Below are 20,507 nucleotides of genomic sequence, written 5' to 3'. Positions count from 1 at the left end.
TCTAGTATTCTGATTTTAAAGCAGGACCTTCCGCCTCAAATCTGATTGTTACCCCATTGATTGAAACACTTGGCTTCAATTTCTTCTTAAATGAACTGATAATCTTAGAGATTTATATGCTTTTGCCATAGGTAGTTTTGGATCACTTTCCTCAGTGGAGAATTGAACATTTTTAATGGTCTAATTGAGTTCTCTTTACCTAGTTTCAGGATCTACAGTATATGGAGAACAGATCATGTTTTAGGTCATGTTTATTCAGAAATACTGAAATTTCAAAACGGGTCACAAATGTTTTAGCACCACTGTGAATGGGCATATAGCTATATGCATAAATAAATAAATTCTGGAGGGCTGATTCCTGAAAACAGGGCAACATGGACTCTTACGTCACTATCTGTAAGGAATAAAGTTAGTAAATCTAAGTTAGGTGGTTCCCTGATGAGATGAACTATTACATAAACAATGAGCAGGTGTCCTTTGGTCTTAAGGGCATGAAAAGAATAATCAGGTGTGTTTTTTTTTTATTTGGAAAAGTGGGAGGAAACTGCATAGATTTTAAATTCTGGATCAGACAAATACATGGCACTCAACTATATACTGCCTGTCTTCAAAAGACCAATTTAGCTGTGTCATGTCACTGACATAAGATATTCTCAAAATTTCATATTTTTTTTTGAAGTATATTCCTGTTGTATGGAAACCGACATCTGGACAATGAAAATGGTTTCTCTGGCCTATTGATAGTTAAAAGTCTTTATTTTCAACACTGGAAAGCTAAGTGGATGGCTCCAGTGAGGGTCCATGACATAGATTATTTATGGATGATGGTAGTGAAATTTCCAAAAATGAAAACATTACTGAAATGCTTACATAGAATTTTTGTATACGTACACATATCCATGAATTTTTGTTTGTATGCTTTGCTTTTTTTCTTAACAACTTCATCTATTTTTTTCTTTCTTTTTGGTATGCAATTAATAACAGTGATTTAAACAATTTACAAAATATAAATATCTTGGGGCAGTTGAGATTTTTTTACTGATCCGAATGAAAAGCCTGCCAATGCAGCAGTAGCCTATTGAGAAGAGGAGATTAAAGAAAAGAAGGCATTTTTCCTCCCCCCCCCCTCGGTTAAACTGAAATGCCTTCCTTGTGGTTTCACAGATTAATAGTCAAGAAAAATGGCAGCTCTCTGTTGGGGAGCAAAAGATACGGTGAACCGAAAAAGTAAATACATTTTGTCACTCCATTCTGCTGCTGGCACAGGTGGTTTTTGGCTTCTGTTTGAGAGAATGTGCTTGAGGTACAAAGTACATTGGAGGTTTTTAAGAAGAGATTGGACAACCATTTGTCTGAAATGGTGTAGGGCAGTGATGGCGAACCTTTTAGAGTGCCCAAACTGCAACCCAAAACCCATTTATGCATCATTGAATGCCGGGTGGGTGTGGCCCATTGGCTGGGTGTGGCCAGTTGGGTGGGCATGGCTGCAGTGGTAATGGCAGACTGGGTGGGACTAAAAAGTTCAATCAATCAATTCCAACTTTGCAAGATCTTTTTTTTCCCTGAGAAGTTGAAATTGACTGATTATTATTATTATTATTTTTGCACATGGCGGTGGAGGCCTAAAGCCAAAAGGTTTTATAAAACCCAGCTGAAGGCCTAGGACTGGGGCGACGGCGCGCGTGCCCACAGAGAGGGCTCTGAGTGCCGCCTCTGGCACCCGTGCCATAGGTTCGCCACCACTGGTGTAGGGTTTCCTGCTTGAGCAGAGGATTGGACTAGAAGACTTCCAAGGTCTGTTCCAGCTCTGTTATTCTATTCTGTTGTTCTGTTAAGTGGGCAGTGGAGAATAGAAATTTCTGTCCTTCAATCTCTTGCTCCCTTCCTAGTTGAGCTCTGATGCCAGGAATGAGTCCAGCTGGAAGAAAAATGACAGGGAGAAGCTGCAGAGTCTTGCGTCTATGTGATGAAAAAGCAGAATACATTAATATGAAAAGGGATAGCTGACATAGGGTGCCAATTCTGGAGAATTCGCTAACTTAATCTCAGATGTTTTCATAAAGAACACTTGCATTTAAGGAAGCAGATTCTGTTCTGCCCTTTTTGCAATATTGGAAAGACTCTGCTAAATTCTTATCAAAGAGCAAACTCAATTGCTCAATATTTAGTTGGCTGCTATAGCAACCAAACTGCGTTCTCACTTGTACAGAGCAAGTTTCTTCCTGGTTTGATCAGGGAATTTAAAAAATGACTCATGCACTGCAAAAAAAAGTCTCTATTTCTTTTCCTTCTTAGATGAGGCATTTTCTTCTACATTTTTAGCAAAATAACCTTTACCTTAACACGTTGGAAATTTCCTTTCATTTTCTATCATTCCATAATCCAGCAGCCTTTCAGCAATTGGGATCCACATCCCAACCTATGTGGGATAATCTCTGGGAGGGTTTTAGGAGAAAAAGTGGTTATTTAAGTTTGGATGAGGATATGGAGGAAGGAAAGAGTGGATTGTGATAAATAGGATGGGAATGGATGTCATTTGTGGGCTGGAAACACATTTGTAGAGCCGAGGTGGCGCAGCAGTTAGAGTGCAGTACTGCAGGCCACTTTAGCTGACTGTGTTCAGCAGGTCAGAGGTTCAAATCTCACCGGCTCAAGGTTGACTCAGCCTTCCATCCTTCCGGGGTAGGTAAAATGAGGACCCAGATTGTTGGGGGCAATTTAAATATATATATACATTGCTTACTGGTGTACACCGCTTAGAGAGTGCTTGCACTTAAAGCGGTATATAAGTCTCATAAATAAATAAATAAATAAATTTGTATTTTTTTCCCCCATAATGGGCATAGCCAGTCATAAAATATCCAGTTCAAAGAAAAGTTTCCTCTCCAGGATGCTGTTTTCCATCCCAGTGGGACCTTTGTGGGGCCAAGGTATTCCTGCAAAGAAATATGTTAGGCAGCGCTGGCTATGGAGATTCTCATTTATCCAGGTCATGGTTGCCCCAAAGGTGAAAAAGTATCTTGGGGATAGACAGTGCTGTTGCTTTGTATCATGCCAGCTTTATATTTACATTTTTAATTAAAATAATATTTAAATATAAGTTTATGGGCAAAATTTCCTTTGGTTTTGTGTTGATTTAGCATGTTTGAATTGTCCTTTATTTAAGGAGAAAATAATCTGTAAATTTGGGGAGTCTTTAATTATTTCTGAAAATTAACAGAAAACCATGATGTTTATATAGAAAGGCCATAGTTATGTAATGTGTAAATGTAAACCTTGTCTTCATTTCTTGGAAAAATTCCCGGATTTGTATGGATTTGATCTTGAGTGCAAACTTCGTATGAAGCTTCTACCTTGTCCAGAGTACATAATGGTGTATTAGCATAAATAATTATTTAATATGGATTGTTTATTTGAGTGAGCTTTTTTTGGTGTAATATTAAGTATTTAAGATAGGAAGTCTCTTTCAGATTGGGAAAATTGAGTTTGTTTTCTTTCACATTAACAGTCCTATATGAGTGGAAGCATCGTTAAAATATTTATGAATTGAAAATGCTCAGAAATTGTCTTTGTTTGTCATTGTCATTAGAGCAGTTGTGGAACCAAAGTTCCCATAGCAACCTGTTACCTTGTGTTTTAAAGAGAGCTTTGGAGATAAAACCAGGAAATGAGTTGAGAAATGTGGTTTCACAAAAGTGGTTATAACTCAACATACAAAAATGTTGATGATATCATTTTAGTCTATTATGCTACACATGCACCAGGCACATTAATTGAGTAGCCTTTACATGTTCACTAGGTGGCAGCAGCTAGCCATACTCAATTGATTTTAGAAAAGCTGAGGAAATCCAGGACTGTGGATTAAAAAACTGAAAAAGAGTATAGTAAATCACTTCAGCATTGATGCTAAGAAAACCATATAGAAGTGACCATGTAGTCACCAAAAAGTCATTACGTGTAGTCCTCAGGTTACAATGACAATTGGGACCAGGATTGCCGTCACTAAGTGATGCAAGTTTAAAGTCAACGTTACATGACCACATCACTTAGTGAACAATAATCCTGGAAGTAAACCTTTTGAATTCAGAGATATTTGGAAGTCTTTCCTCATTTTTCCATGCCTATTTCCATCCTCTATGTTTTTACAGATGTTGTAACACTGCTTCATTAACTTCTCTGGAACTCTTTGTTAAGCTTCTTCTTGAAATTTTTGTCTTTCTTGGCCATGGCTTCATTTCTTTCGGCAATTTCTAGTTTGTTCTGACATCCAGTTTGTTTTCTTCTCTTTTTTGTGTTCAAGATGATTAGCCTTAATCAGATATAAAAAAGTATTCAATTACTACATTTATTTGTAAGGAGGAGCAATTGTTTTCCCAATAATTTACCTTTAGAATACTGTGTTTCCCCAAAATTAAGACCAGGTCTTATATATTTTTTGCCTCAAAAAGAGGCACTAGGTCTTAATTTTGGAGAATGTCTTACCTTAGGACCACCGCAGCCAGGCCTCCCATGCCCTGACACCTGTTGCACCGCTGCTTGACTTCTTCTGAGGCTGCTTGCCACCACCTGTAGCCGGACGTCATGTGGCACAATGCACCATTGCTGCTCCTCCCGGCAGGATGCCACATGGCACTTCGGGCCACTTCTGCTGCTCATGCACTTCAGGCCGCTTCAGCTGCTTACACAGCGCTTTGGGCCGCTTCTGTTGCTTGCGTGCTTCGGGCTGTTTCTGCTGCTCACGGGCGGACTCTGTGTAGCTCTTTGGGCCATTTCTGCAATGGAAACAGCCCAAAGAACCACAAGGCTTCCTGCTGCGAGCAGCAGAAACGGCCTGAAGCGCATGAGCAACAGAAGCAGCCTGAAGCGCTACGCAAGGAGCGGAAGCAGCCTGAAGCACCACGCGGCGTCCTGCCAGTAAGGTAAGCGGGTGCGGGGTGCTGGGGCAGCTTAACCCCCCCATCTCTGCCCTAGCTTGATTTTTAGGGGTGTGCCTTACCCCAAAACCAGGGCTGAGTTTTGGAGTAGGGCTTATATTAGGCCCACCCCCAAAAATCAAGCTAGGGTTTACTATTGGCTGGGTCTAAGTTTTGGAGAAACACAGTAGAAAGATCAGTAAATATGAAAGAAAACCTTTTTTCTCTAATCTTTCCTTTAAGGTCAGGAGTCATATGCAGAGTCAAGTTCTTTTTGAGGAGTTATGGCAGTACTCAAGTGAACTGATTTTTATTTACAGTATTTATTTATTTAGACTAGTATGCTTTGAGATGGAAAGGTTATGGAGTTCATTCTGCATATCTACATCCCTTTTATACTGTATATAAGCAATGCTCTCTTCATAACATTGACACATTTCATCAACATCCTCCTGTTTTCTTCTCTTTGATTCCTAGCCGTAAAATTTCACATAGCTGATTACTGCAAGACTTTCTAACCAGTTAAATCTTCCACTGGAAATTTTGTAGGTAATTCAATATTCCTCATCTTTTTCCACTCTGCATGGTGATTCTCATTTCATCGTGTACTTCAGATACTTTACTGAAATTCAGATTGGTTGCATTTTTTTGGTATTCAAAATCTAATGGTGATTTTGTGCTAGTACAAAGCCAATCTCCTTGCATATGTTGGCATTTCTACCTCTCACACCTCAGATCCCTCTTATATTTCTGGTGACTGGAGTGTTTCTGAATACTGTAGAATAAGATGCAGAGTATTTTATGAGATACTGTGGGGCATTCTGTAAGTAATTATAAATGTTTCCTGATAGTGCAAAATCCCTAGTGAATACAGCTTGGTCTTTTTGGTAATCTATGGAATGAAGTAATGCTGTTACAAGATACAATTTATTGTACTGCTTTGGAGTCAAATAGAACTAGTTTTATGATGGAATATATTTAATAGATATTTGTATTTTAAATATAATAATTATTTAAATTACATACATAATTGTGTACAGTACATACATAAAGTTATACGAGGATTGAGCTGCATCCAGATTTGTAATTTATTTGGCCCTAATGCTCTTAATTAAATTTTTAAAAATGCAGTGGGTGAGGGAAGATTGGTTAATATTTATAAAATACAAATAGTTCTCAACTTATGACTGTTTGAAGTTATGACAGTGCTGAATGAAGGGATTTATGTCCTGTGCCTGAAGTTATGGCCAGTACTCCAGCTGTCGTGAGGAAAAATTGGGTACTTGATGATTCATCTACCCTTACAACTAATTGCAGGGGCGCTGCAACTCCGCCCCACCCACTTATATCTCCCCCTCCCCACAAAAAATTGCATTTTTTTCAAGCTTACTGCAAACCTCCTTAAAGTACAATATGTTTAATACTTTGCATATCAACACCATAGTCATAACAAAAGGAATCTTTCCATCCCTACTGATAAAAGGCAGAGGGAACGATAGACTGTAAATGATACAAAACAGGTTTTAACACAGAATCAGGAGTTTTGGAGTTGTACATGAAACCATCAGTGCTGTACTTTAGAAAATGCAAATGGGAAGTATATTGATCCCTCTAAGGTCCCTTCCAACTTTACTGTTATTATTATATAAAATTTGAGCTGAAAGATAAAATTTTGTAGCTATATATTTTTGCCTTTTGTATATATGTGTACTTGACAAGCATGTTTGTAAACAGAGTAGAACAGTGGTTCTCAACCTGTGGGTCGGGACCCCATTTGGGGTTTAACGACCATTTCACGGGGGTCGCCAAACAACGCAGTCCGCCATTTTTCCCCCTTTTCCTTAGCTGTGCTACTCCCTTTTATTCTATTGGCTTTTGAAAGCCAATAAAATAGACTCTCTTGAATAGAGTCTAATTCTTTTGGCTTTCAAAAGCCAATAGGAATTGTCCAGGCTGTCTCTGCCCTGCTGAGCCCACCAAAAGTCCCATTCTGCAAACGGTGCTGCACCAGTTGAGTAGTCCTCGACTTACGATCGGTTGAGTAGTCCTCGACTTACGACAGGTTGGGGGTCGCGGCATTAAAAAGGTTGAGAACCACTGGAGTAGACGAAGATAGATGAGAAGTCAACCTGATTGTTTTCTACTTGGATAATAAACCTTTTCCTCATTTTTTTAATGACAAAATATCCTTCTCTGACAACTGAGATAAGACTAAAAATTCCCAACAATTGAAGGTCAGTTTGTTTGGCATCTGATAAAACTCTGGACAAGCCCAAATGTTTGGTAGCATTGCTCCTGAGCAGTCTCTCCCCATTAGTGGGTCCTAAAGTATCCCTTGGTTTACTGAGGAACTCTGGGATGTATAGTAGGCAAAAAGACTCTTAGAGAGAAAGAAACAAATGTGATCAAACATTTAAACACAGTGAAGTGTGAGCCTATTAGTCTATGGGATAAGAGTGAGGAAACAAAATTACTGTTTTATTCTGTTGCATCTGTAAAATGCCAGCCTACTGTGCCATTTTAGAGTTGTTTGAAATTAGAGAGACTTTATTATGTAGTGATTTTATTTGGTTCCAATTGCTGCTTTTTACAATTTTAAATAGGGAGAGATTTGGCAATATTGCTGATTTGGCCACATATATTCTGATAATTGCCTTCATGATTATGGAACATTAGATCACACATTTAATAAACTAAATGGGAAATTCCCTGAACTCAGTTGGAGTTCTTCAGAATAAATACGCATTTGCTAATTTCAATTTCCTTCAAGTTCAATGAATTTTGCCCATTCAAGTACATATTTTAAATGATTCTGAATAGTTGTGTGGCATACTAAGTGTGTATCTTAATTTTTCCTTGTCACTAATGAACTGGATTGTTTTAATGTTCCCTAGCTTGTGCCAAACTAATTTTCAATAGGATCTAATGTTTGCTTTAAGACATTCTGATGGTGAAATGTTCCCAATTAATGTAATAATAGTTATTTTCATTTTGTGATTTCATTACAATGTAAAATGGGCATCTGAGGATGTAGCAAGAGGGCATATGTCACACATCTCCACTGTTCTAATTGCATTAGTAGCAATGTTTATTTGTTGTGTGTTATGTTTGAAAGTATTTAATACTAATAGTTAATAGTTAACAGTTCTTAAGTTCAGCATATCCAATAAACTTTAACACTTATTTTATTCTTGGTTTGTAGTTTAATATTGAGCAAAATATTTTGATTCTAATTAACAGTATTTATGTTATAAAGTTTTGTGGTAAAATTATTTAAACTTTGATTTCTAACCTTCTATAAAGTGCACAAAATTTAAGTACACTATTCCTTGGTCCTGGTCAAGAAAAACTTTGAAGTTAATTTGATCCTCTTGGGATAGTCTGCAAGGAAGAAAACAAAACTTACTGGCTCATATTATAGAAAAGTTCCATTCTGCCTCTTCATTCTTGCCTCACCTATGTAATTTAGATCTAAACATCCAGCTACTAGAGGGAAACTCCTGAGCCAGTTAAAACGAAAGTTTCAAATTATCTTCATTGGGGCATTGTACTCAGCATAAAAGAAAAAAAATTAGATCAGGATCGCCGATAAAAAGAAACAAAATCAGTCTTTCTGTTCTTGCCATAGTTGATAGATTCACAGGTAAAACAAACTGCCTTCTGTGAACCCAGCCACTAAAAATGTGATAAGGAAAAGGTCACTTCAGGCCTTCGAAAAAGTTGAATCTGTGTTGAAGTTTTCATTCTTAGAGACAGAAAAGCATTTGGAGGGAAAAGCACTTCATGTGTGAGTGACCCAGGGGGCTGGAAGGATGACTCAATTTACAGCAACTAATCATAGATCGTAAAGAAGAGGCATTGGCGTATAAAATGGTAGTTTTCCTTCATGGTTGGCTTTGGGCTGCTGGACTGGTGATCAATATGATATGTGATTTTTTTTTTTTTGCAGTTTAATGGGAGTATCACAGCTAAAAGTAGTGTTATTTTTAAATTTTGTATTATTTTAGAAATTTTATTACATGTTTTGGCTCCACACTCAGGAAGCCCCAGATCCATTCTGTCACAGCTCCTTCTCCTAGTTTCATGTTTACTAACCCATATATAGCGTGAATATTTTTGGAACGGTTTAAAACCCACACAATGGAAAATGAATCTACTCATGTCAGACATAGATTTGTAATTTAAATTAAGTTTCAATCTTACAAAGAAATTTTACCTGTGCAGGCTTTTTCAAAAAGGACCACATCCTTTTTCCACTACCCCTCAAACTGGAATGGAATGAGCTGTTATTTGAAAGCCTTTATGGAATAAATGTAAAACTACTTCATGCAAACATTCCACATTTCAAGCCCATTCATTTTGTCATATCCCTACTCTGAATTAGGAGATATACAATAATTATTCTTTTTCACATTCAGATATGTGCCAAGGAGCAAACATCTGGCTTGTACTCTCCTAAGTTTGTTCATTGTTGTCCCTCACATTCTTTTGATCAGAATGCTGCCCATCACCATACTTAATACACTCCCCATAGTTTTTTTTCCCTTGTTTCCTTGGGTAGAGGGAACAGTGCCACCATTTTTCCTACCTGTGTATCAGACACAGGTACAATCTTCACACACTGCTCCAATCCATACTTTACTATATTTAGGCATGTTTTAGTAGTTAACTTTATCACTGTAGTTTACATTAGACCATGTGGCCCAAAGTTCATCTAATTGTAGGATCCTTTATAGCTGCACCAATGTTCTGTTGATGACTCCATTTTTATTTTTATTTTTATTTTTTTGTCTCTGAATCAGACTCTTTTTCTGCCAACCTCAAAGTCAGGTCCATGCAGTTCTCTAGTAACTTTTTTACAAAGTGTTTTGCCCTTCCTTCCTTATTCCTAGAGTAGAGAGAAAGACTCACACATTTGGCTATGTTATTCAAGACAGAACTAGAACTCAGGTCTTTTGCTGCTGGCCCAGGAATTTGGCCATCAGACTAAACTGGTCTTCATGATTCCTGGAGAACATAGCTATTTAGTGAAGGGTAACACAACTTCTGGAAGCAAGTTGTTCCATTGATTAATTGTTCTAACTGTCAGGAAATTTCTCTTTAGTTTCAGGTTGCTTCTCTTCTTGATTAGTTTCCATTTTTTGCTTCTTGTCTTGCTTTCAGGCGCTTTGGAGAATACATTGTCCCCCTCTTCTCTGTGGCAGTCCCGGAGATATAGGAATACTGCTATCATGTCACCTCTAGTATTTCTTTTCATCAGACTAGACATACCCAATTCCAGCAACCGTTCTTTATATGTTTGATGTCATTGTTCCGACTAATGAAACACTTCAAAGAACTTCCAGGCATGTTTATCCTAAAGCCTTTATTAACAGTGTTTCAAATTGACGGCACATCATGGAGGTTTATGCCAGAATCTGAATTCCTCTTGCTGGCATCTAACTTTTCTTGCTAAACCCCTCCCTTATCTTGCAGTCACAAGTCACATCTTCCAATTAGCCCAGAGGGCAGAGATTCACTTCCATTCCTTTTCCCCGGCTTTTGTTAATTCCCTTCCCTTTTCTCTGTCATCTGAATTAACTCTAAAAATACCAGACAGTTCTGCATATTTTGTCAAAGCAAGAATATTCAATATTAGCAGCGTTGACATCTTAGCCTCCAGTCCCCTAATCATCTTTGTTGTTCTTTTCTGTACTCTTTCTAGAGTCTCAACATCTTTTTTACATTGTGGCAACCAAAACTGGATACAGTATTCCAAGTGGGGTCTTACCAAGGCAGACTTGGAATACTGGATCCAGTTTTGTAGGATCCCTGGGGATCCGTGCGTATCTGGATTGGTTTTGCAAACGCCCTTTCCTCCCCATCTCTGAACTTTTGCTTGCTGTTCCTGGAGGCAGCCGAGGCAGCAATTTGGTGCTGCTGAATGCAGCCCTGCCTTTGATAATAGCTGCAGAGTGGAATTATCAGCACAACTTTGTTGAATGCTTGGATTGCCTGGCCAGTTTCATTCAGAAATTGGGCAGTCACGTCTGGGCTGAATCCCCAGGGTTCTTGGCTGTCTCTTGCCAAGAATTTCCCCCAGCTAACTGATCTCCACTTGGTCGGGATTTGTATATGTGTATGTGCATGCATAGTTGAAACTCAAGTACTTTGGCCACCTAATGAGAAGGAAGGACTCACTGGAGAAGAGCCTAATGCTGGGAAAAATTGAGGGCAATAGAAGAAAGGGACGACAGAGAATGAGATGGCTGGATGGAGTCATTGAAGCAGTAGGAGTGAGCTTAAATGGACTCCAGAAGATGGTAGAGGACAGGAAGACCTGGAGGAACGTTGTCCATGGGGTCGCAATGGGTCGGACACGACTTCGCAATTAACAACAACAAATGTGCATGCATGTGGGACTGCATAAAGAATGGGATGCACTAATAGAAGTGGGAGAATACAGGAAAGGGAAGGAGTTACAAATGAAATATGCAAGCTAATACAGGTATTCCTTGACTTACAACAGTTCATTTAGTGACTATTCAAAGTTACAATGGCACTGAAAAAAATGACTTATGACTGTTTTTCATACTTACGACCGTTGCAGCATTCCCATGGGCATGTGATCAAAATTAAGACGCTTGGGAACTGACTCACATTTATGATGGTTGCAGTGTAAGGTGATCTCCTTTTGCGACCGTCTGACAAGCAAAGTCAATAGGAAAGCCAAATTCACTTAACAACTATGTTATTAACTTAATAACTGCAGTGATAACAAGTCTGACAAGAAGGAATTGTAAAATGGGGCAAAATTAACTTAACGAATATCTCACTTAGCAACAAAAAATTGGGTAAGTTGAGGATTACTTGTATAGCATCACTGTAGACTAAACTAAACAAGGAGAGAAGCAACCTAGAACTAAAGAGAAATTTCCTGACAGTGAGAACAATTAATCAATGGGACGACTTGCCTCCAGAAGTTGTGAATTCTCCAACACTGGAAGTTTTTAAGAAGAGATTGGACAACCATTTGTCTGAAGTGGAATAGGGTTTCCTGGTTGAGCAGGGGGTGGGATAGAAGACCTCTAAGCTCCCTTCCAGCTCTGTTATTCTCCCCTCCCTCATTACTAAACCTGTACCTTCACTTCCACGCACACATTCATCGACTCCACACTCAAAAATGATCACCATCCTTTAGATCTGTTCTCCTTTTTCCCTTTCTTTAGTTTCACAAACATATTTATTTTTATTTCTTAGTTTCATTTGTTAATTCACGTTTGTTACCATTTATTCCTCTTACATCCCAGTATACCAAGATCATAATCACTGACCACTATTTTCTACTGCCCAGAGTCATATTTTGTGAGATAAGTGGCCACTTAAATATGATAGTTAATAAATAAGTGGTAAGTGAAAATAGAAAGGTTTTCCAAAATACTCACTGGTTCTAAGGAAGCAGGGGTAGTTAAATTGACTGGTTTTTTTTTTCCTTATGCAGCAGTGATCTACTACTTATTTGTATATTTGTCCTGTTTCTACAAATGGTTTTTGAGAAGCAGTATTTTACTTGGCATCTGATCAGAATGTAATGGTATTTGTTTATTTCTATAAAGAACAATATCATCAGTGGTGATGCAAGAGACAGTTTGCTTGTTACAAAGTTCTACAAAGTTAATTTATTTGGAATACTTCATGTGTTGTGGCATTCTTTTCATATTGAGGGAGAATAGTTTCAGTAATTTTTTCAAACAAATTATTCTTGCTTAAATGGAATTCAAAGAAAAATGTATCTTATGGCAATAAAATTGGAAATACAATCAATTATACCTAATGGTTCCTAGAAGCTAAAGAAAAGAAATCCAGTGCCTAGCTATGAAAATGTTTTTAGAGATAATTTTATGGAAAGCAGTGCAGAAATATATTTTTTAAAAAAATTCTTCAGAAGAACAGCACACACATACAAATATAGATTATTCATTATGGCATGATTTTTTTGTTTCTTGGCATCTTGAAGACAGATATTTTTTTGAGTTTGTTACCTCAGCTTTACATATTTATCTCTTAAGATTCTATGGAAGGATTGCTTTTGTAGCAATAAATTAAACTCCAGGAACTTATTCTCATTTCCTAAGGAGTTGGAAAAACAATGTATTTTCCTCTTGAATCCATTCTTACAATTATTCTTATAGCAGTGAACTGAACAGATACTTTATATACAAGCACAAAATGAATCAATGAAGCATTTCAAACATTCCACCACCATCCCCTTATAAGGATGAAATATTGTGAGTACTTCTCATACCACGAAAGATAAATTCACCTGAAGGTGACTTCCTTAACTGTGACAAAGCTGTAGCAGGTGATTAGCTGTTTACTTGAGTCATAATTTCTTTGTGCCTTCTTACAACACTGTTGAGGGAATTCCCATCTGAGAAATCTTTATATGATCTGAGAAGGAAGGCATGTACAAAAAAACCCTGACCTTTTTAAAAGCATGACTTGCGTGTACTGTGTTATTTTGCAATTTATAGTCCATGACTGGAATCTGAGACTTTGGAGTAGTGTTCCTGATTTATACAGTAATTCTGTACACTTTTGATTTCACATGATCAGCTGCTACATTCTAATTAATTGCAGAGGTATTGAGACTATATTGCATTGCTGTCAGAGATATAATCATGTATGTAGCTTTTATGCCCAGTACACATCTGCACTCCTGCTGTTCAAATCATGTATGTCTAGTCTTCAATCTATTCTGGGATATAATTAAGCCATTTCTCATCTATACAGTACTAATATGTTGAATCACATTTATAATTTGCTGGAAGCATCTGCTATTCCTTCCATTTTCATTTATCATGTATACCACCCACCCAACGATGTTCACAGTCATTGTAAAGCTGTTTTGAGAATTTATGTATTTATTTTAAATTTATGTAGTCTGCCATCTCTCAAAACAGGTGATTCTGGATGGCATACAACAAAGTTAAAACACAGTAATGTCAAATAATTATTATTTTAAAACATTAAAAATGATAAATACTTACTGCTAAATATTTTGAGAGACTGTGACCAAAGAGGTGAGGAAACCACTTTGTTCTCCAGTGCAGTGGCTATAAAACATCATACTTTAAGCCAGAAGTGTGCAACTTTGATAACTTTAAGACGTGAGAATTTTAATTCCCAGAATTCCCCAGCTAGCAATGCTGACTGGAGAATTCTGCGACTTGAAGTCCACAAGTTTTAAGGTTGCCAAGGTCAGACACTCTTGCTTTCAGTTGGCTTACTCAGGTTCGTGCAAGTGCAAAAAATGGATCTATGTCAGGGGTCCCCAACCTGTGGGCCCTGGCCCAGTAGTGGACCATGGTCTACTGGCCACCTGGCTGCAGGAGAGGTTGGCCAGTGCGCGTGCATGTACGCTCATACCCTCTCACTTGTGCTAGCACCAGGGCCACGGGGTGCAAAAACAGGCTGCCACTGTGCTTCGGAGTGCCAAAATGAGACAACGCCGCACCTTGGGGCAAAAATGGGATGCTGATGCTGTGCCACAAGGCATGAAAACAGGCTGCCAACACACTGCGGGGTGCAAAAACGGGCCATCACCACTCTGCAAGGTACAAAAATGGATGCCGCCGTCCCATGGAACGCAGAAACAGGGTGCTGCCACACCACGGGGCACCAAAATGAGCTGTCGCACTGCAAGGCGCAAAAACGGCTGCCGCGGGGCATAAAAACAAGGCGCTGCGCCATACAAGAATGGGGTAGGGCTAGTGAGTGTCACGCAGATGCTAGCCCCACCTCATTTGTGGTGGCTTGCAGCTCCACACGCACGCACGTGTGTAAAATGCTTCCCCCCTTTTCCTCCAGTCCGCCAATCGACAAAGGTTGGTGACCTCTGCTCTATATCACTTCAGCTTCCACTATCACCACACGTAAAGATCATGAAACCAACACTGGTCTCAAGAACAGGAGGAGGAGGAGCAAGAGACATTTCACATTTCCCACAATCATCTTTTTCATCCACCAATCTTCTCAAATGTACCGAATCTTCAGAATTCTGTGTTTGTCACAAACGTCAATCCTGCCTCAATGCCATTACAAAATAAATAAATAAATGATATTAGATTTCATTTTAACAATTAAAATAATTTGCCATTTTTCTTATGTTTAAAATTTTTTTGTGTCTTGTTTGCTAAGAAGCAGTTAGGCATGTGAGTGGAACCAAATAGGAAATCCTCCTATTGCCCATCATAATAATATCCAATCTTTAAATTAAATGGAAGAGCAAACTATTAGAAAGAGAAACAGACTGATGAATTTTAAAATACCTTTAAAAAAGTACCTCTTACCTACCATATTTGAATATGGATTGCTTTTGTACAAACATATGGGATATTTATTATGCAAGCATATGGCAAATGGAATTCTTTTCTAATAATATTCATGTTGTTCCCTTTGTGATTTAGGTGGGATTATTTTAGATTTCTGTAGTCCGGATTATTGCTTTAATACCAATTTAATTATGCAGACAGGCTAAACAGCTAAGTTAAGCAACCCAATTTAAGGAAAGAATTCTTAAAACAGTGCAAAAATCATGTGGTCTTAGGTTTGGGGATACGCGTTAGCTGGAATTATGCAACATACTGAACTACAAAATAACAAATCACTTTCACCCTAGCACATTCTGGAACTCAGTGATTTGGTCTCATGTTGATCCCAGAAGACTATGAAAATTGGATCATCATGATTAAGATGCATAATAGTGTACAGACACAGACTCTAATATTGCAGGAAGGCAAGGTCAGGAAGCTGAATTGTTGCAAGAATACACAACGCTTAAGTTAATTCAGAATTTCTTTCTGACATGGGGTAAGTTCATTGTCTGAAAGAACTCCTCAGATGTCTAACTTTATGCCATTCTTGTAACAAATTTCTTTCCTTGCCTTGTTATGTCCTCTTCTTCCTGCTGTGCTGCACACCTAGGCAAATCTGTAAATGTTCTAGTTTCAGTGTGATCATTTTATTTCCACTTTTTCTCAAGGAAACTAGTAAGTCAGTAGTATGAAAAGAAGAAAAGCCACTCAGAATATGGGTGTGGGAGGAACCTTCTCCATTTTCAGCCAGATTTTTCTAAACCCAACGTTTTAACAAATTCTGATTTTTTTCAGTTCTTCATAAATGCCTTGGGAAGACAAATCTATAGGGATCATACTTGTGATTCATCACTAATCTAGAAAGAAAGAATGAACAAGATCCACATTTTAAAACACTTTTTCCCCCCACGTAGCTGCTGGATGTGGTCTTCTACCTAGCACAGAAGTATCATCGGTTGCTTGTCCTCGGGCGGAAACACATGCTGAACAATTCATTTCAGTGGAAAAAAAGAGACATGGATGACATGCAGAAGAAAGCAGACTTCTTCTTCACTAATAATACGTATGCTGTTTGATTTTTAGAAACTATCTTTAGAAATATTTGCAATAGTTTCATGTTGCAATATAAGCATTGAGGTTGAAATTAACAAAAATAGTATACTGTACTTCATATATAACAGTGGTTCTCAACCTGTGGGTCGGGACCCCATTTGGGGTCGAACGACCATTTCACAGGGGTCGCCAAACAACGCAGTCCGCCATTTTCCCCCCTTTTCCTTAGCTGTGCTACTCCCTTTTATTCTATTGGCTTTTGAAAGCCAATAGAATAGACTCTCTTGAATAGAGTCTAATTCTATTGGCTTTCAAAAGCCAATAGGAATTGTCCAGGCTGTCTCTGCCCTGCTGAGCCCGCCAAAAGTCCCATTCTGCAAACGGTGCTGCACCAGTTGAGTAGTCTTCGACTTACGACCGGTTGGGGGTCGCGGCATTAAAAAGGTTGAGAACCACTGATATATAACAATGCTATATATTCTTGATACATCTCATTTTGCAATTGTGTAATATTTTCCCATAGAGTAGACAAATGCAGCCTTTTCATTCTTTTGTCTACAACAATGCATTCCTTGTTTACCAAGCAACAGCTTTGCATACCTAATTACGTTTGAATGTAATAAAGAACCAGACTATTAAAACCCTCAATCCATAATGTTTTTTATTTACAAATTAGAAGAAAAATTGACAAAACAACTATATATCCAACTCCCCCCCCACAGCTAACAATATCATTAATAGAACAAAACATAGAAACATATAGAAGATGTTAACATCTTTAAAATGTTAACATCTTTAACGTCTAAAGATTTTCCCATAAATCTGTTGATAAAAATGAATACTCTGTTCCAAAAAGATATCAACTAATCACATAACCAATTATATCGATCTATGAGATTCTTCAAATTTTTATATCTCCAACAGAAAAAATGAATATGACACAGTATCTTGTAACTGGTCTTTTTAAATTTGATTTAAATACAATTTAATAAACTTCTTATCAAATGGAATTTTTCAATTTAAAACAAAAAATGTTGACATACATTTCACTTAACAAATACCTCTGTTTATTTCTTTGAACTGATAGGAAATGTAATTACCTATTTTTAGCTAAAATCAGTAAATTTCTGTTTATTAATATAATATAGTTGTACATATTCTATCATAAACTCTTAGAACAAATCCATAGGGAAACCAAGAATCAAAATGTTTCACTTGGAGAGCTATTTAGTAGAAACTAAAAATGTTCCCTGGTGACTTAAGCATTTAGGTTGGATGTCTTCAGATTTGTAATATGAGAGCAATTCGGAAATAAACCTCCGTTTGGATATCAATGACAGACACTCGCAAATACAGAACTTTTATTATACACATTAGAAAACTACAACATTATGTTACTTTTTGACATAATCACCATTCAATTTGTCATAACGTCTTACAAGGTTTGAAATTCCTTAGTAGTAGTTGCTCAGCGCCAAATCTGGGCTATAGGGAGGGTGATCAAAAACATCCCAACGGAACTGCTTCAAAAGTTCTTGGGTGCGTCTAGCAATGTGGGGTGAGCATTATTGTGAACCAACACCACACCAGAAGTCAGCATGCCCCGACACTTGTTATAGATGGCTTGTCTGAGTTTTCGTAATGTTTTACAGTAGACATCTGAATTGATGGTCAATCCATGCTCCATGAACTTCACTAGGAGTATTCCTTTTGCATCTTCATATTTGGCAGGATTTTTTTTCTTTTTTTTCAAAATTTTATTTATAATACAATTAAAAAAACATTGGCTATAACATGACATTCCAGTATATACATTCTTATCAAATTATTCCTCATTTTACAATCAGTTCTTCATCTCTGAATATACATCTAAATTTTACATACAATACTTATTCTAAAATTACATATATTTCTATCTTAACACTAGCTTATAATCCCAACCATCCTCCACAAATCCTTCCAGCGGTAAAATTTATCCCAGGTTTCGAAATAAACTGATCTACATTTGTCTTTCAATACCATTGTGAGCCTGTCCATTCCCGCACATTGTAATATTTTATATAGTGTCTCTTCCTCTGTGGGAATTTCTTTGCTCTTCCATTTTTGCGCGAACGCAGGCCTAACTGCAGTCAAGACATATAACAGCAAATAGATTGTTCCCTTATTGTATTTCTCCGTGGTTATTCCCAACAGGAAAAGTTCAGGTTTTAACTCTAAGTCCAATATTAATATATCTTTCAACTATCTTCGTATCCTATTCCAATACTCACAAGCCTTTGGGCATTCCCACCACATATGGTAATATGATCCTATTGCTGTTTTACATTTCCAGCATAAAGGTGAGATATTTGGACCCATTTTGGCTAGCCTTGCGGGTGGGAAGTGCCATCTATAAAACATCTTGTAGAGATTTTCCTTGTACAAGGTAGCTAGAGTGAGTTTCCTATTTCTTTCCCACAATTCTTGCCAAATATGCAGATCGATACTGAAACCAAAATCCCTACTCCATATTTGACAGGATTTTCTATGGCACCACTTCCATTATGGTGTTTCACGATAATGCTCACCCACACACCGCTAGATGCACCCAAGAACTTTTGAAGCAGTTCCATTGGGATGTTTTTGATCACCTCCCCTATAGCCCAGATTTGGCGCCAAGCAACTACTAAGGAATTTCAGATCTTGTAAGACGTTATGATAAGTGCCTCAATTTGAATGGCGATTATGTCAAGAAGTAATATAATGTTGTAGTTTTCTAATGTGTATAATAAAAGTTCTCTATCTGCGAGTGTCATTGATAACCAAATGGAGGTTTTTTTTCAAATTGCCCTTGTACATTGTTTAAGTATGCAGGGTTGCATCCTTGGTCTAAATATTTGGTACTGTTACCTTGATCTAAATATTGAATGCTATTACCCAGCTATTTCATATGTTCTATTGTACATATAAATTGTAAATATCAGTACATATACATATACATATAAGTAAATAGATAACTATGATATGGACATAATGGTAAGATCAAGCAAGTTAAATGCCTCATGGTTAGAATCTTGAAATAATTATAGTACTTTACTATGCAATTGTGTACATAATATTTCTGTTTGCCTTTTTTTAAAAAAATAGGTCTAAAGATGATCCATTTCTGCTCTATGCCAGTTTTCACTCAGGTGGTCACTGTATGATAGTAACTAGAGATCTATTACGGGATCACAAAGCTGTTCTTTCTAATAGTGTTACTCGTCGCTTATTTTTTAAATGGCAACGTGGACATCAGATGGTGGTATCAAGCTACGTACCAGGGAAGATTTTAACATTTGAGGTATTGTTGCACGTATTAGTGCTATTCTTGTTTAATAATTATCTAGTAGCAGTCTTTGTAAAGAAAACCCAGCATAATTTGTAATGTTTAATATTTATACATTAGTCTACTGAAAGATTGCTTTTGGATTACATTCCTTTATGAGAAACTATTTTTATCAATGCTGTGCTTGTATCCTTACATAAAAGAGGGTGAATGTATAGATGGAGATGGGGAGGGTACAACTTGGTTCAATTTAGATCATTGCTACTAGCCACTCGGAGGATACCAAGTTTCCTATTTTTGGTTTAAAATATATTATTCAATCTTAATATTCTTGTGTAAAATGTATAATGCAGCTCTGCCTTTCATTATTTAACAGGATGCTTTGCCATACGATACAATTGTGCAGACTGATGGTAACACATGGCACATTCCCTATGATGACAACTTGTCCAAGAGAGCTTCTTATGAAATTCCAGTGAAGTGGCTCTGTCTTCGAAAGAAATAAAAGATGCCTTTTTTTTTGTTCAGAGTGAAAATGTATGCATGTCACCCTTATTTGAAATAAATTCCAAATAAACTAGTTAAATATATTCATTTTCTAAGACAACAGACCTGGACTTAACTGAATCCCTAAGTTACATCAAAAATACTTAATTCTACAAATATTGGAAATTATTTATAATTTATAAATGGTTCTTGATAAATATATTTATTGTTGAAACCAATTGCTTCTTTGATGTCTTATGAGTTGTATATTCTTATTTCTCTGCTTTTCACCAGTAACCATATATTTTTCTTATGTTTTTCCTTTCCAGACGTTTCCAGATAAACGTCTTGGTACCATATTGCTCATCTTATGAGAAACAATTATTCACTTTA

At 37.3% G+C, this 20,507-nt stretch overlaps 1 protein-coding gene across 2 annotated transcripts in view; it reads left to right on the top strand.

The window, feature by feature from the left end:
* Positions 1 to 20,349, top strand: part of LOC120311821 (protein only RNase P catalytic subunit) — a 46,818-nt gene extending 26,469 nt beyond the window's left edge. For both annotated transcript variants that reach the window (XM_039351833.1, XM_039351834.1), the window contains 3 exons: positions 16,183 to 16,331; positions 19,448 to 19,643; positions 20,005 to 20,349. In XM_039351833.1, the coding sequence (XP_039207767.1) occupies positions 16,183 to 16,331; positions 19,448 to 19,643; positions 20,005 to 20,133 (474 nt within the window). In that variant the 3' untranslated portion in view covers positions 20,134 to 20,349. The remainder of the gene's footprint in view (positions 1 to 16,182; positions 16,332 to 19,447; positions 19,644 to 20,004) is intronic.
* Positions 20,350 to 20,507: the final 158 nt, after the last annotated feature.

Source organism: Crotalus tigris, unplaced genomic scaffold (genome assembly GCF_016545835.1).
Source record: "Crotalus tigris isolate CLP2741 ecotype Arizona unplaced genomic scaffold, ASM1654583v1 scf7180000018371.15429387391:27106975, whole genome shotgun sequence".
Lineage (NCBI taxonomy): Eukaryota > Metazoa > Chordata > Lepidosauria > Squamata > Viperidae > Crotalus > Crotalus tigris.
Note: the sequence above shows the minus strand (reverse complement) of the source record. Positions and strands in the feature narration are given on the sequence as shown.